The sequence below is a fragment of the Pleurodeles waltl genome, chromosome 4_2 (assembly GCF_031143425.1).
Source record: "Pleurodeles waltl isolate 20211129_DDA chromosome 4_2, aPleWal1.hap1.20221129, whole genome shotgun sequence".
Classification (NCBI taxonomy): Eukaryota; Metazoa; Chordata; class Amphibia; order Caudata; family Salamandridae; genus Pleurodeles; species Pleurodeles waltl.
This window is the reverse complement of record NC_090443.1, coordinates 44,726,665-44,744,043: the sequence shown is the minus strand read 5'-3', so window position 1 is coordinate 44,744,043 and position 17,379 is coordinate 44,726,665. Positions and strand designations below refer to the sequence as shown.

Sequence of the window (17,379 nt, the reverse complement as noted above, 5' to 3'; positions counted from 1 at the left end):
GATACCTACGCCAGGTGACAGTGCCTTCGCCTTGGTGTAAGTTCTGCCCTTGATAATAACTTCAAAGTCACTGGATAGCTCTCCTTTTAAATACCGGTTATAGGAAGTTGGCTCTGTATATACTATTTCAAAGTAAGAAACAGTGTGCACAGAGTCCAAAGATTCCCCTTAGAGGTAAGATAGTGGCAAAATTAGATAATTCTAATGCTCTATTTTGTGGTAGTGTGGTCGAGCAGTAGGCTTATCAGAGGGTAGTGTTAAGCATGTGTTGTACACAGACAGGCAGTAAATGAGGAACACACACTCAAAGACTTTACTCCAGGCCAATAGTTTTTATATAGAAAAATATATTTTCTTAATTTATTTTTAGAACCACAAGTTCAAGATTTGAGGTAAATACATAAAATGCAAGGTACTCCACCCAGGTAAATTAGGAACTTTGAATTAGAGCAATATCATATACAGTTTTTGTTAAAATGGCAATAAGCTAGTTTAAAAGTAGACACTTGAAGCAAAAATGAACAGTTCCTGGGGGAGGTAAGTAATGATCTGATAGAGACTTCTAGTTGCAGATTCCTTACCTTAGAAAATTCCTTACCTTAGAATTTTCCCCCCAGGCGACAGACTGGATCCGGAGATTTTTTCTTCGAGCAATACCCTTGCGCGTCAGTAGGTGGCGTCGGTCGACACAGCAGGCGTCGTAGGCATCGTGCGTCATCACGGCGACGTGTACTGTCCTGGAGGGTGGCTACACCCTCTTTGTTCCTCCTCCCTGAGGGCAGGGGGGCACCTCTCTAATCCTATTGGGGGAATCCTCCAAACTTAAGATGGAGGATTTCTAAAGGCAGGGGTCACCTCAGCTCAGGGCACCTTAGGGGCTGCCCTGACTGGTGGGTGACTCCTCCTTGTTTTTCTAATTATCTCCTCCAGCCTTGCCACCAAAAGTGGGGGCAGTGGCCGGAGGGGCGGGCATCCCCACTGGCTTGGATGCCCTGGGGCGCTGTAGGCTCACCGCCGGGTGTTACAGTTCCTGCGGGGGAGGTGAGAAGCACCTCCACCCAGTACAGACTTTGTTCCTGGCCACAGAGTGACAAAGGCACTCTCCCCATGTGGCCAGCAACTCGTTTGCTTGTGGCAGGCTGGCAGAGACTGGTCAGCCTAACACTAGGAGTCGGATTGGTATCCAGGGGGCATCTCTAAGATGCCCTCTGTGTGCATTTTACAATAAATTCCACACTGGCATCAGTGTGCATTTATTGTGCATTTATTGTGCAGATTTCAGTGTAGCTATTATGGAACTGTGGAGTTTGTGTTTGACAAACTCCCAGACCATTTACTCTTATGGCTACCCTGCACTTACAATGTCTAAGGTTTTGCTTAGACACTGTAGGGGCATAGTGCTCAGGCACATAGTCCCTCACCTGTGGTATAGTGCACCCTGCCTTAGGGCTGTAAGGCCTGCTAGAGGGGTGACTTACCTATGCCACAGGCAGTGTGAGGTTGGCATGGCACTCTAAGGGGAGTGCCATGTCGACGTAGTCATTTTCTCCCCACCAGCACACACAAGCTGTGAAACAGAGTGCATGTGCTGAGTGAGGGGTCCCCAGGGTGACATCCGACATGCTGCAGCCCTTCCCTGGCATCAGGGCCCTTGGTACCAGGGGTACCAGTTACAAGGGATTTATCTGAGTGCCAGGGCTGTGCCAATTGTGGAAGCAAAGGTACAGCTTAGGGAAAGAACACTGGTGCTGGGGCCTGGTTAGCAGGGTCCCAGCACACTTTCAATCAAAACTTAGCATCAGCAAAGGCAAAAGGTCAGGGGGTAACCATGCCAAGGAGGTATTTCCTTACACTGGTTTAGAGTGGAAGTTACTTTGTCACTCACTTCCAAGTTTCAACTGAATTTTCCCAAAGAATTATAGCCAAACCAGCTATAACTGGGGAACAGTTCTGCATAACAGGAGTCCCTGAGGGCCACCAGGAGATCAGTTCACTCTCTTGCTCTGTTAGAAACACACTTTTTTGTGTTAGCAGTTATATTTTTCTCAAACTGTACTGGATGTCTCCCCTCTGCTTCCACATTATGCACCACATACATTTGTATTCTGGCTGTGCTACCAAAGTGTTCAGACTACCGTTGTGTTCTCTGTCTTGGGAGCACTCACATGGCTTGACTTTGGTGGCTAACAGACCACAAATTACCTCCATCTGCTACCTTTTGGCTTTTGTCCAAGTCTTTTCCTACTTGTGGTAGGCAGTAGACTTTACCACATGAAGTGTGTCAGTGCAAATTAAAAGCTTTTATTTCAGACACTATCAGGTATAACACATAACAAACCCAGCAGAGATGGGGAGATGTTCCTCCTTTGATCCTTTTCCTTCTGCCACTGCCTTATTTACTAGAGGTTTATGACTAAATTCTAAAATTTTGTAGAGTGAGTGGTCTGTTTGGAACTTTCAGAATTTCACAACTGTTAACAGTAAAAAATGGAATGCCCCCGAGAAAGCCATTCACATTCCATCCCTCCCATGGAAACAACGCTGGTTCCGCCAAAGTTGTTTTGGTGACCCATCCATGAACTATGATCCTAAGCCTCCCTAAAAAAGCAGGCCTGGACCATCTGAACCACAATTCTCCCGATTCTGCTATCCCTTGTTCTTTAAAGCTTCACTGTAGTAGCAGGCCTAGCATTCCTCTTGCGCATTCCTTTGCTGTTTCATCTAAGTGCCTTCTAAGGATGTGATGTTGACCCCCCCCCACCCCCACACCACCCACACTATGCCAGCTTTAGGCTGCAGGCCCCTATGAGCCAGTGCAATGGGAATCCGGCTTGGCTCTTCTGCAGCTCTTTCATGCAACAAACAGGCAAGCTGTGTGCCTGATAAACTAAATAAAGTACATTTACATACAATTACGATCACTCTTATAACAAGTCTTAAAATTTCTCTTCACAATTTAAGGGAAGCTTATTAATTGAAAATCTGGTTAGTGATTTCTCAGTGTGCAGAGTCCACATACTTGTAGTTTCTAGCAAAGAAAAATGATGCCCACACAATGACGCAGATTATCCTGCTGTGATCTATGAATGATGTATGTGGCGATCTGCTGGTAATTATGTGAATGCGCTTGGTGAAAGTGATTTTGGGACAAGTGTGAGTTCTAGTTTTGGGGTAGCTTCAGCAAATAGCATATGAATGCTAGCTGTGGGGATCTATAATATTGTAAGAGTCCTGACTTTGTGGTATCTCTGGTCCAGAGAACAGGAAATTCATTTGCTTCCTTTTGCCACATACCCTGTGCATGCACTTACTCAATCTTTCTTCGCACCCACAGAATGTCCAGGACACAGTTAGCCCTGTCTGGGAGCAGCCATTTGGCTTCTTCGTCAGTGATCCACAGAGCCAGGATTTGGATATCCAGGTTTGCTTTCTGACTATGGTGTTACTTCTTTATACCTAGCACCATCATCCAGAAGAGGCACTTCACCCGGCTAATCTTCTTTATTTTTCCCATCTACAGGTGAAAGATGAGGATCGTGAAGTCACTCTAGGCTCCCTGAAGATACCACTTAGTCGTCTGCTAAGCGCTGAAAACATGACACTAGATCAGGCCTTCCAGCTGGAGAAGTCCGGTTCAGGCAGCCGTATCTACATGAAGCTTGTCCTGCGTGTGAGTGTGAAAGCTCTTCACAGATCCAAAGCCAAATATACCCCCAGCAAGCCTTACAGAGCTTTATTTTGTAAAACCCAGAAAATGGGAGAAAGCTGTTTTTTGAATCCTATTGAACCATATCAAAGTACATTGTGTATGATCTGCAGTGCCACATCTACCAGTCGTTGAGGCATTGCATCGTGCTCTGGCTGGAGGCCGAAGAACAGGTCACTTCTCAGGTTCCCTCCACTGCACCTTCAAAATGTCTTGAGGAGAGGCACTTTTGCTTTCCTGTCAGTTGGATTATACAAATTTAAAAAAATCTTTTTAAGAATTAACGTGCTATTTCTTGTCCAGTAATAGTCCCTTTACAAGTGGGGCTTCATGTGCAGTCTAAATGTACATTGGGAAATCTCTTTTTTTGTCATATAAATGCTATTTGGTGAATAGGACTGATGGGGCTAACCTCCTTCGAGCTCAGAAACCCGTTCATTGGATTTTAGCCAGATACTCTGTCATTGACAGAGGCACAAGTAAACAAGATCTCGCCTCTTGTGCCCATGCAGTGACCTGTTGATAGAGGTATTTTTGTGCTATTCTCTGCATCAGCCGATCACTCTGTCAGACCCTACATAGTTACACCGATCTTGGATCGGGATACTTCTGCCCATGGCAGCTCCCTGCATCTCCTTCCCCATGTAAAGTTATAGGGCTTCACCTCTAGTGGTGTCAGGCATCAATGTACCTCATGGCTGTTGTTGTAACTGTTATTATCTTGTTGTGCAGATTCTGTTTCAAGATGCCTTGGATAAGGTAGTGAGCCCTTCACCCAGATCTGCCAGAGGGACACCAGAAAAGGAGCAGCCCATTTCATTCACTACCATCAACAAAGAGGAGAAGCCTTTACCCTCCATAACAAGCTCCAATATCAGATTTGGAACTGAGGTACTAGTACTGCTGCTGCTGGAGAGCATTTAAAGTATGTAGAGCAATGCATAGTGGATCTGACCTGAGACTGACCACTTCCCTTAATGCATTCAGTGCATTTGATGACTGCGCCAGTGTGTTTACTCTTTGTCGAGCATAATGCTGATCATTGCTGCTTACCTGGGATGTCACTTTGCTATAGTCTTTTTTTTACTCTGTTTGCAGCGCACAACTTTGTGTTCAGACTGGACCTGTCCCTGTAAGGGTGTGTCCTTGCTGCTTTAGATCTTTTTCTGATGCGATTAACTTCTCACTTTAATTTTACTGGAGTTTTTTTATGTGCCATTTAGGCAGTTTTGCAGATTATTCAAAGCATTTTCAATAAAGGGTTAGGGGTGCTGCACAAAGAGGTGGTCACCGAGGGACATGTTTAGGAGTATTATGTCATCTGTAGGCTAAGATGAATCTTCAGCTCTCTGCAGAATCTCTGGAAGGTTTCTTTGGAAACAGGATAGATTTCAAGGGGAAAGAGCATTGTGTGTAGAATAATCTTTGGTCAAATGGTTTCTGTGCAGCTGATTGCATGACAAGATAGTTCTGGAAAGCTTGTGTTGGTTGGTGGTATGTCTTGGTGGTGTAGTCCACTGCCTTTTGATGAAGTGAAATATGCAAGAATCTTCTGAAATGGGATGTTTCTTTGATATGTAGCCAGTATAAGGCAGTCAAGTACAGTATGATCGAGTCCTTATGTTTCTGGGTCCATCGGACCTTGCTGATGGTCGTGTCCAGGATTACCATTAAGATGATGTTGCAACAATCCAGTAGTGAAGAAGCATTAGCAAGAACCAATGCAATCCAGTCAGAGTAGAGTTGGAAATTAGAGGATTTCTGCCACAGCAGTTGTTGCAGATATGTGAAATGCTTTTGGAGACTGAACTGACGTCTGGTATGATGTTCACATTGGAGTCAAACAGTGGTATCTCACCTATTGGCTAGGTGGTAAGGGACAAGGATGTTAGAGAGCTGAATGGAACAAAGCAGGATTTTCATATGGGTTGCATTAAGGCACAGGTTTTGCTAAGACTTCCATTTCCAGTTGTACAATAGGCAAGCCATGACTTATTGACCCTCCTCTGACTCTTTGTTTCAGTTCTGACCGAGCATTATCTGCATACTTGTGCTAGCCTGTATAATGGCGACTGGTGACAAGCTCTTTTTCTTAACTGCCAAACACTTTAATGGTTCTCTCCCTGTGTCTGTGAATCTGTCCTCTGCACTGAACATCAGAATCTCTGTTGCCTAAAAAAATCCCCTTTGTTTGAAATCGCTTCCTTTTAAGCTCTGCTGAAATTCCTTCCCCAGCTCCTTAACCTTAAAAACCATTGAATCTCTGTGGTTCATTATGTATGGCCTGTGATTTTGCATATTTTGATGATACCTTTTCACCCACTCTGGTATCCCTAGAAGAGTGGAACTTCAGAGCAAACAATTAGTGTGAGATTAGAGAAGACGCTCCAAGTGTGACAGGGAAGAGCAACACCTTCACATTCTTCTGCTGTCCTCTGCACAGAATGCCCTCCGGATCCACCTGGTGGAAGCAGAGAATCTTATTGCCAAGGATAACTTCATGAAGGGGTTGATGAAGGGTGCCTCAGACCCATATGCTGTGATCCAAGTCGGAGGAAAGAAATTTCGTAGCCGTGTGATCAAGGAGAATTTGAACCCCCGATGGAATGAGATGTACGAGGTAGGAGCACCTTTATCTTGTTGTTCTGGGGGCTGTTGATAGGTTCACAGAATGTTATTACAGTCTGATTTCCAGGTCCTGGAAAAATGCAACAGTCTGCCATCAGGAGTGATGTTACAGTCTGACCTTCGGTTCTTAGAGTGTTATTGATATCTGACATAATTTGTCTTAAGTAAGATTAATTTGACTGGTGTGTCTAGCAGTTATGTATCTGCCTGTTGTTATTTTCTGGAAGTGATACACTATGTTCTGATATCTGGATCTTGGAGTATTTTGAATGACCATTTGATAGCTTCTTGGGGTGATGTCACAGCCTAATATGAAGTTCCTAAAGTAATTTTGGAGTCTGACATCCTATTCCTGCAGTAATTCCTGTCTCATCTCAGGTTCTTTGAGTCAATTCAATCTGTTATTGACAGTATGTGTGATTGATGTCCGATTCTGAGATTCCTCTCTGAAATTATGTTAGTCTGACCTCAGTTTTTTAAAAAAAATTATGTGACTGTAAATGTCTGGTTTCCCTATGCTATGACACTATCTAGTATCAGGTGTTGTCACAATCTGAGTGATGTTACAATCTGATGCCTTGTTTCTAGGTAAACAAAATCTGCCTTTACTTTAGCAAATGATTCAAATTAACTTTATTTGAGCTAAAGATGTATCATTGAACAAGGGTTTATTTCAGGGCCTGGTCTAGACCTTTATTACCACATTCTTCCCATGAAAGGAGTGGAAGGGCAACCACACCTCTCCTGAGATGTGTACTAAGTCACAGTGTTGTGAATGTGAAAGTGGTTTGATTTATTGTCCTCTTCCTAGACTGAATCCCTTCCTGGGTTCTCCTTGATTGAGATTTTCTCAAGCAGTTGTCTAGCTTTCACGTAGCCAGTCCCTGATTCCTGCCTTCTCCAAACTGCCAAAACCAATGGGTGGATGTAACATTTTGCTTTGTGAATCTGTTATTGATTCACATGCTGTGCATAACGAGGTCTGAGACGAGAGGTGACCTTACGCTGTTTACTGAAGTGACAAGGTACTGGTTCTTAAGGGTTTAGTACTAGCCCTTCCCCCAGGGCACATTAGAAAACATTTCAGTTAGTCTTATAAAGATTCCACCCTAAAAGGAGTATCAAATGAAACATCTGATATAGAGGAAACTGGAAGAGGAAAATCCCATCTCTGTACTTGTGCTCGCCATGTTTAGTGTCTAGAAATGCTAACTCTAAAAGGCATTGTGACAGCAAAGAGGCAAAGAGGTGAACTTTTCTGATTACTACCATCTACTGTTACTGATGCTCTATCTTCCAAGGGTGTCCCTTTGCCGGTGTACCAAACAGTTCTCTTCCAGGGGATCCTCATCAATAGTCATAAACATTGAATATTCCCACCCTTGTGCGGGGACCCCGGAGCATATATAAAATACACACATATTAAACATGTGTAAAACAGCAATGCAGGCTATAATCATAAACAGGCTAAAATGCTTTATTTCTATGAAGTATTTTTTTTTTTTTTCATTATAAAATTACAATAGAGAATAAATATCTACCCAAGCCCCCAAAACTGGGCTTAGGGAAGTAAGCAGTAGCAATCACTAGAGAAAAAGAGAAAAAACTACATTGAAAAACAATGGAGCATTCTTAGCCAATAGGCTGCATGCAGGTTAACACAGGAGAACCATAAAAACTTTGGCACCGTGCCTTTAAGACCCTGAGCACCTCCAGTATCCCACCATGCCTCAGGGGTGAAGGAAAGGTGACAGTTGGTTCACAGTTAGGTCAGTTCTTTTTTCCGGCTTCTTCTGAGAGGATCCTGGAGCATTGAGCTCTCAGTTTTTCTGAGTTTTTCTCAGAAAAATCCTTTAAAACAGCATTTTTTCCTGTTTCATTCGACAGATAACATCTTTGTCTGAGCTTGGCAGTTTTTTTCTGACAGAAATGCCTTCACTTTTTGTCAAATGCCCTTCTTGTGGGAAGAAGAAGGCCCAGTCAGACCCACACTCTCTTTGTATTGTGTGCCTGCCTCAGAGTCACTGCCCTGACACTTGTAAGCACTGCAAGAATATGTCGAAGAGGACTCTGAAGGACAGAGAAAAGATCAGACTACATGGGCTTCATGAGAGGCAGAAAACATCGTCCTCTTCACTTCCCAGGCAACCAACAGGCCATTCTTAGCAGAGAATGGCTAGGTCGACGTCAGCAGGTAGGAAAGTACCTGTTTGTTCCCCGTCGACGTTGTCGCTGCCACCGTCTCACCGGCATAGATCGCCGTCGACGGCGACCCACCCGACGTCGAAGCATATGGCGTCGAGGGAACACCATGGCAGGGGCATATCTCCGTCGACGGCAGCCCGCCAATCGACGTCGAGCCATCGCGCCCGGTCGCCGCCAAAGGCCATACGCCCCCGACGTCAAGAGACACGACGTCGAAATTGCCACGACGGCATGAGCGACATCCGCCGTCGGCCTCCCACCGATCCACGTCGAGGCACACGACGGCGGGTAGGTCGAGGTCCAAAGATCGCCGTTCGACGTCGAGGCACTCAACGTCGAGGCAAGAGCAACAGGTGGGGCGCCCTTCTACGCTGTCGACGTCGACACAGGTTTTACCTGTCCCGCAGGGAGTAGAACATCGCCTCCCTCCAACAGACATGGCCGCACCATCTCCAGTGGTCTCCATACGGAGCGATTAATCTCGTTCGAGAGCGGCATCATCGGGGCATGTTTCAACCATCAACTTATCTCCAAGATGGTTAGAGAGCCTTAATAGACCAGCGGCCTCCCCAGATTCGCAGTATTCACGAATGTACTTGCCTACTGCCTCCCTTCCAAGAACACCATCACCAACAGCGCGGGCAGGACGGGCTCGTTCTGCTCCTCGTCAACCGACCGCGAGGCCTGGGCGCTCTGTTACAGCGTCTCGCAGCAGGTCTCGTTCCCAACGGCGATCGAGGTCACGATCACGAAGAAGATCACCCTCTTGGTCGTCGTGAGGATCATCTGTCGGGCGTTACTCCCCCACCCTAACAGATTCTCCACCTGCTAGGGTCTCACAGGTGGATGACATTACCACGTTTAACGAGGTGCTGTTAAGGGGAGCGCAGAAATTAAGCATAGAGGTTCCAGAGCCATCTACCTCCTCGTCAGTCATCTTTGAGACTCTGCAGCATAGATCAGTGTCGAAAAAGCTACTGCCTCTAGTGCCTGGTTTGTTGCAGCCAACCATGGACACTTTTCTGGCCCCAGCCACACTCAAGTCTGCCCCGGCTAGGATTCTGAAAAAATATAAGGCTCCCGAACAGGACCCTTTATTCCTAAGAAAGGATCCGCCACCGGACTCTGTAATATTGGCCGCAGCCCGAAAAACCCACTCGGTGGCATCATCCTCCACGGTCCCCCCGGATAAAGAGAGCAGGCATCTAGACTCTCTGGGGAGAAAGATGTGCGGTACGGCGGCATCTGCAATGAAAGTCTCCAGTGCTTCTGCACTCCTGGGCAGGTATGACCGTTCTCTGTGGGACTCCCTCAACAGATTCACAGAAAAATTGCCCAGAGAAGACAGACAGGATTTTCAAGAGATCCTGCAAGAGGGATGCCTGGTATCCAACCAGGTCATCAGCGCGGCGGCAGATGGGGCGGATCTAGCTGCACATGGGTACGCACATGGAATCTGTGCAAGGAGGTCTTCCTGACTGAGACTGACTGGTTTAAAGCAGGAAGCACAACAGTGCATCCTGAATCTCCCATTCAGCGGGGACTCGCTGTTCGGTACCCATGCAGATGAAGAAATGGCCCGCATGAAGACCGAGGTGGACACCATGAGGGCAGTAGGCCTGGAAAGGAAGAAAGATTTCAGGCGGAGGTATAGGCCATATGACAGGCGCCCTTTCCAGCAGAGGGTTCAAACCCCTCACTGGTCCCAAAGGCCACAACAACGGCAGGGACGCCCTCTTTTTCAGGCTCGAAGGAACACTAGGGAGCGAGGGTCAAGTAGACCTCAGCAGTCCACACCGAAAGCGCCGGCCAAGCAATGAGATCTCGCTTCCCTCAACACTGTACACCACTCCGGTGGGGGGGAAGTATTACAGCTTATCTTCACGAGTGGCACTCTATCACAAAAGACAAATGGGTGCTCAACATTGTCGAAAATGGCTACTCTCTTCTTTTCAGACTGCCTCCACCACACTTGCCACCAGCCAAATGCAATCCATCTCATCCTGCTGCGCAAAGAGGCTCTCGCCCTCTTACAAAAGAAAGCAATAGAAAAGGTTCCACCTGTGCACAGAGGAAAGGGGGTTTACTCCCGTTATTTTCTGGTGGCGAAAAAGGGCCGAGAGGGCGTTTTCAGACCAATTCTGGACTTACGGCTGCTGAACAAATACATAAGAAAACAGAAGTTCAGGATGCTAGCGCTTAACCAGATTTTCCCTCTACTACATCAGGGAAACTGGATGTGCTCCATCGACCTGCAGGATGCATATTTTCACATCCCAATAGCTCCCAAGCATCGGAAATTCTTGCGCTTCCAAATAGCATCACAGCACTATCAGTTCAGAGTTCTACCATTCGGCCTGAAATCTGCCCCCGCGTCTTCTCGAAATGTGTGGCGGTGGTAGCGGCACATCTTCGAAAACAAAAGATCTTCATCTACCCATACCTAGACGACTGGTTACTGAAGGCTTCCTCTCCGGATCAGGCGAGAAGCCATCGGGACATTGTGCTCAGGGTTTTCGAGTCTCTAGGTCTTCAGGTCAATTACCAAAAGTCAACCTTGATTCCAACACAGAACCTTCACTACCTGGGAGCTATACTAAACACAGAGCTCCAAAGAGTGTATCCTTCGGAGGAACCACTATTATCAATAGACAGGAAGTGTCAAGACCTGTTAAAAGCCAACGCACCTACGGCACGTCAGGTGACATCGCTGCTGGGCTCCATGGCATCATGCATTTTCATTGTCCCAAATGCCAGGCTGCACATGAGGCCCCTACAAGAGGCATTGGAGAGCAACTGGAGCCAAAGGACAGGTCGCTGGGAGGACAGAGTGCGACTACCGGCAGCGGCACTTCAGTCATTGAAATGGTGGATACACAGTCCTCACCTGTCAGTAGGTGCTCCGTTTCACCAGGTAGTTCCATCCGACACTCTGGTAACGGATGCATCTCTTCAGGGATGGGGGGCTCATCTGGGTCCCCTTCAAGCTCAGGGCCTGTGGTCCGACAGGGAAAAGAAGTACCACATCAATCTGCTGGAACTCAGAGCGGTCCATCTGGCTCTCAAGTCTTTCACTCCATTGATTCAGGGGAAATCTCTCCTAATACAAACGGACAATACAACCATGATGTATTATTTGAACAAACAGGGGGGAACGAGATCCCTACCCCTATCTCGAGAGTCCCAAATGATATGGCATTGGCTCCTGGCCAGAGGAATGTCACTTACAGCGGTTCACCTGCCAGGTCAACAAAACGTGGAAGCAGATTTCCTGAGCAGACACCTAGAGGACGCACACGATTGGGTCCTACACGGCGAAGTCGTCGAAGACATCTTTACTCAATGGGGTCGACCTCAATTGGATCTCTTCGCAGAAGAAGTAAACAAGAAATGCCCAGACTTTGCATCCAGGTTCTACCGTCCGGGATCTCGAGGGAATGCCCTGTTGATCGACTGGTCAGGGATATTTCTCTACGCCTTTCCACCGATTCTCCTCATACCGGCAGTGATCAACAAACTTTACACATCCAGAACCAGAATGATTCTCATAGCGCCACAATGGCCCCGTCAATTCTGGTACACAGATCTCCTCAACCTATCGGATAAACCTCACAGGAGGCTGCCGTGCAGACCAGATCTTCTGAGCAGGATGGAGGGCATGATTCTACATCCCACCCTACTCTCTCTGAGCTTAACAGCATGGCTCCTGAATTCCTGCAGTATGGGCACCTAGGGCTCTCGCAGGAGTGCATGAACATCTTGAAAGACTCCAAACGACCTTCCACGCGGCGTTCTTACACTTTTAAGTGGAAGAGGTTCTACATATGGTGCTGTCAACAAGGTCAGAATCCCATACGGGCTCAGGAGGATGTCATACTGTCTTATTTACTTCATCTGGCAAAGTCCGGTCTGCAGGTATCATCTATTAAGGTACATTTGTCTGCCATTACAGCCTATCGTAAGTCACCTTCTCAGGAATCCTTCTTTACGAAACCAGTAGTCAAGGATTTCTTAGAAGGTTTGAAAAAAGTTTTTCCGCCCATTCGGAGACCATCTCCTTCATGGGAACTGAACATAGTATTGTCAAAACTTATGGGCCCTCCTTTCGAACCTATACACAAGGCCTCTTTACAACACCTTACGTGGAAGACGGCTTTTTTGGTGGCCATTACTTCCGCGAGGAGGGTCAGCGAAATTCAGGCTTTGTCTTCCAAAGAACTGTACACGGTTTTTCACGACAATAGAGTGGTTCTGCGAACTCACCCATCTTTCCTTCCGAAGGTGGTGTCAGAATTCCACATCAATCAGACTATATCTTTACCGACTTTCTTTCCGGAGACTCCGGCAGAGAAAGCTTTGCACTCCTTAGACTTGAAAAGAGTGCTGAAATTTTATTTGGATAAAACAAAATCGATTAGACATTCCAACCGCTTGTTTGTAAATTATGGTCATTTGAGGACAGGAGAGGCAGCATCTAAACGAACGATATCAAGATGGATAGTTTCTTGTATTGTTAATACTTACCAGCTGGCTAATAAACAATTACTAGCTAGGCCTAAAGTGCATTCCACAAGGGGAAAAGCGGCTACTGCTGCCCTCCTTAACAATGTTCCAATATCTGAGATTTGTAAGGCTGCTACATGGAAGTCTGTACATACATTTACTAGACATTACTGTTTAGACTCAGATGCAAGAGCAGATGCCCAAGTGGGGCAGGCATCTCTGAGAAATTTATTTGCATAATACGTATCTATTCCTGCACTTCTATTAGACAGTCCGCAGAGTTTAGGGATGGGCTTGCTAATCTATTCAATGTTTATGACTATTGATGAGGATCCCCTGGAAGAGAAGGATAAGTTACTTACCTGTAAATCCTAGTTCTCTTCCAGGGGTATCCTCATCAAAGTCATAAACAACCCACCCTTCTCCCCGGACGCATGTTTCCTAGAAGTGCAGGACAGACTGTCTTTCGAATCAGTTACACAGATTGTCACTATAAAAAAGTACTGACCTAACTGTGAACCAACTGTCACCTTTCCTTCACCCCTGAGGCATGGTGGGATACTGGAGGTGCTCAGGGTCTTAAAGGCACGGTGCCAACGTTTTTATGGTTCTCCTGTGTTAACCTGCATGCAGTCTATTGGCTAAGAATGCTCCATTGTTTTTCAATGTAGTTTTTTCTCTTTTTCTCTAGTGATTGCTACTGCTTACTTCCCTAAGCCCAGTTTTGGGGGCTTGGGTAGATATTTATTCTCTATTGTAATTTTATAATGAAAAAAAAAAAAGAAAATTCATAGAAATAAAGCATTTTAGCCTGTTTATGATTATAGCCTGTATTGCTGTTTTACACATGTTTAATATGTGTGTATTTTATATATGCTCCGGGGTCCCCGCACAAGGGCGGGGATATTCAATGTTTATGACTTTGATGAGGATACCCCGGGAAGAGAACTAGGATTTACAGGTAAGTAACTTATCCTTCTAAACACAATCACCTTCCAAAGAATTTAGCCTGTCAAGCCAGCAAGACTGAGAAGACCTGAGGCATTTGTAAATAGAATGCATTAGTGAGAATAACTGAGATAGCAGAAATGTAATGTACCACTACGATTTTCAGACTTCAACACAATATGCTAATTTGTCGTCCTGTGTAAGTCATTTTGTGTAATTCTGATCTACTTTCAGGTCCTTGTGGATGACATTCCAGGTCAGGATGTGGCTGTGGAGGTTTTCGATAAGGATGTTGACAAAGATGATTTTCTTGGAAGGTCTGTACTGGAACCATTTTGTGTGGGACATTGGGTGGATGGTGGAAGACATGCATTCAATGCCTTTAGAATTTTTAGCAATATTGAAAGTCCATTACTGAAGCTGGCATAACTTTTACAATTTCCATCTTTTGGTTTATGCATAGCTTATTTTTGTAAACTAAAGCAATTTGTTATTACTCAGGCAGCAAAGTATCTTCCATGTATGATTGGCATATACCTTTCATGCCTTAGGCAGTCGAAGAGGGACTTTAGAAAGGGTTGATAGCTTCAAGGGGGGTTGTGCTGTAATGGAGATTCTAAAATAGCTGCCATGTTTGTTTACCTTAAAACATTATCCTGTTCAAATTACTTTTGGAATAGATGGGATCTCATGCCAAAAAAATATGAGGCAAGTTATAAAAGAATAAAAGAATAAATTAACTACTTTCATGCACTTCAGATGAAGAGACTGCCTTTTATATGTTCCACATTCTATCCACCTTAGGTTTAGTACTACCAAGGAGGACCATGAAAGGGACAGATGGGTCCATCTTGATTGCTCTTGTCTTATTGAAGGGTTTTGAATTTTCCTGAATCCTTTTGAGATTTTTTTTATCTCATCGTGCTTTGTAGGTTTAAGATAAGCCTTGAGAAGGTCCTCAAAAGCAAATTTATGGATGAGGTAAGACATTCCATGATTTTTCTTTTTTCCTTTATTTTCAGTTTTACAGAGTATTTTTTTTTTTCCTGTTGTTTGTTTTTCATATGTCCAGGCTATGTTGGATTTCACCACTTCTGACTTTTCTACTCCGAAGATCAGTCCAGCAACAACAACGTTTCTTTTCTTCACCCCCGCACGTTTCCTTTGTTAATGGCTTTACACAGATGAGGCATCTATTAAATTTCAAACATTGCAGCAGGGACTGGATTTGATTCTTGAATGCTTGACAGACATGCCTGTCACTATATAAACATATTGCAGAGTAGTCACCTCTATGTATTATATTTAGTGGGTTGTGAAATTTGATGTCACTGTCTGTATCTGTATGAACACAATCCCAGGCCTTCCTTTAACTGGCAACTGGGTGTCACTGCTTCACCAGCATGCTTCCTCCATATCCACCATAGCCAATACCACGCCATGACTGATGACTGCTGATCTGGCATCTGTCCCTTGCAGGACAACAGCCAGTAGCATACTAAATTAAGTATGGTACTGGCTGTTTTGCTGAGGTTGGTGTCATTGCTGAGTTTGTGTCTGCAGCATTCAGGACTTCAGTTGATACCATTCTTTGATTGGACATTAGTTGTCACTGCTGCATCAGTAGATGCTCAATATTCAATATCTTATACAAGCATGCAGTAGACAATATGGTTTGGTGGTTAAAGACTGGAGCAGAAGAGTTTCAGATGGCTTGTTAATTAGTACATAAAAAACAGACTAGGTAGTGTTCTAATAGTTGTTTCACTTTTTCTTCAGTATTTGTAATTGTATTTCTATATCTACTGTCTATGAGAATCAGATGGGATAACCACTGTGGGTGACATTGATGGTTTTAAGAAAGGGATTTAGCTAGGGAAATGGAGAACTTGTAACCCTTCCAGTTGTGTTTCTTTCCTTTATTTCTTCTTGATCTTCTACTGTCCTCCGACTTGACTTCTCTTCCTCTTTACATTTACATCTGCATAGGTTTGCCTGTTTACTTAATTACAGCACTTCATTTTGCTGCCCATTGTCTGTTAATCCTCTTGTCCCATCCATTTCTCTCTTCTCCCCTTTTCCCCACTGTGCACCCATCCTCCATCCATCCCACCACTGCCCTTGATGATTTCTCACTCTTACTTTTGTTCTAGTGGATCCCCCTAGAAGATGTACGATCGGGAAGGGTGCACCTTCGAATCGAGGTCCTGACTACAAGTGTTAGCTCGGACAGCCTAGACCAGGTGAGGAAGAGCTTGTGTGGCTTCGAAAGAGAAGAACCCAGGTTGAGAGCCTGTTAAGTACATGGTTTAGAAATTGTGAAATGTATTCAACAGATTTATTGGCTGGTACAAGTAAAACAATATCTTCACTAAGCCTTACTACGTACACAGACTTCACCAGGCATCATACATTCTGGCTCTCAGGCATCGTACATTCCAGTGACTAAGTAATGATATCACAGCAATAGTACAGTAAAAATGGGACAGGACATAACACATCTTACTTTTTCCAGAAAACAAGGCACATTAAAGAGCATAAAAACTAGGTGAGCACAGATACCCACATAACAGCATGACCAATCTCCCATACAACTCATCCTGTCACTATGTATATCATATCTCAAACAAACATAGTATGCGTTGTGACATCCATTCTAATCAGTACACAACTTTGCACTGGAAAGACGTTTAAAGAGGCCCTTACTGACACTTTATTGGCTACATGGTCAAAACCGTTTTCTTGCCCACGAGCTAGCAGACCAGTAGCCAGGCAAGATAGACCTGCACCTGGTGACCAGAGTTTAAAACACCATACATCTTAGAGCCTCATTACCCGGGCTTCCTCTAGTACGGCTAGCCCTGATCATATCCCCAGAGATGGAGCACAAATGGAAATTCAGCAATAGAATGTTTTTATCAAGTTTGACCCGATGTTTTTCAACCATATACCTGCTGGGCACATACACACATACTCTCTGGAACATGGCTAGTGAAATGTTGCCAGCAGTGTCAGAAGATCTTTGACACAAGCAATACATGATGGGCAGGGTGCAACAATGTTTGTGATTCAGGCTGCCATGGTTACTACAGAATGCATTGACAGGGCTGGTGGCACCAATGTGGTCTTGAGAAGGTACACATGGATGATATCTGCTGCATGTTTGGGTGATGTACTGGCACCCTTAGAACATGCCTTTTGATGTGTCCAGACTTTTCAGGGAAAATGCAGACTTGGCTCTAGAGAGGTCCAAAGACAGCAGATTTACCTCTCCACTCTCATTCTTGACTTTAAATTCCTTCAGGATTTCCTAAATTACATTTCTGCATCCTTAAGGAAGGCAGATGATCAAGTCAAGAATAAGAACCAATGAACTATAGGAATACCTG

At 44.9% G+C, this 17,379-nt stretch overlaps 1 protein-coding gene across 3 annotated transcripts in view; it reads left to right on the top strand.

The window, feature by feature from the left end:
• ESYT1 (extended synaptotagmin 1) overlaps positions 1-17,379 on the top strand; it is a 420,895-nt gene that overhangs the window by 186,009 nt on the left and 217,507 nt on the right. For all 3 annotated transcript variants that reach the window (XM_069230578.1, XM_069230579.1, XM_069230580.1), the window contains exons 15-21: positions 3,335-3,421; positions 3,521-3,670; positions 4,439-4,597; positions 6,150-6,326; positions 14,225-14,307; positions 14,923-14,971; positions 16,144-16,233. In XM_069230578.1, coding sequence (XP_069086679.1) covers positions 3,335-3,421; positions 3,521-3,670; positions 4,439-4,597; positions 6,150-6,326; positions 14,225-14,307; positions 14,923-14,971; positions 16,144-16,233 — 795 coding nt within the window. The remainder of the gene's footprint in view (positions 1-3,334; positions 3,422-3,520; positions 3,671-4,438; positions 4,598-6,149; positions 6,327-14,224; positions 14,308-14,922; positions 14,972-16,143; positions 16,234-17,379) is intronic.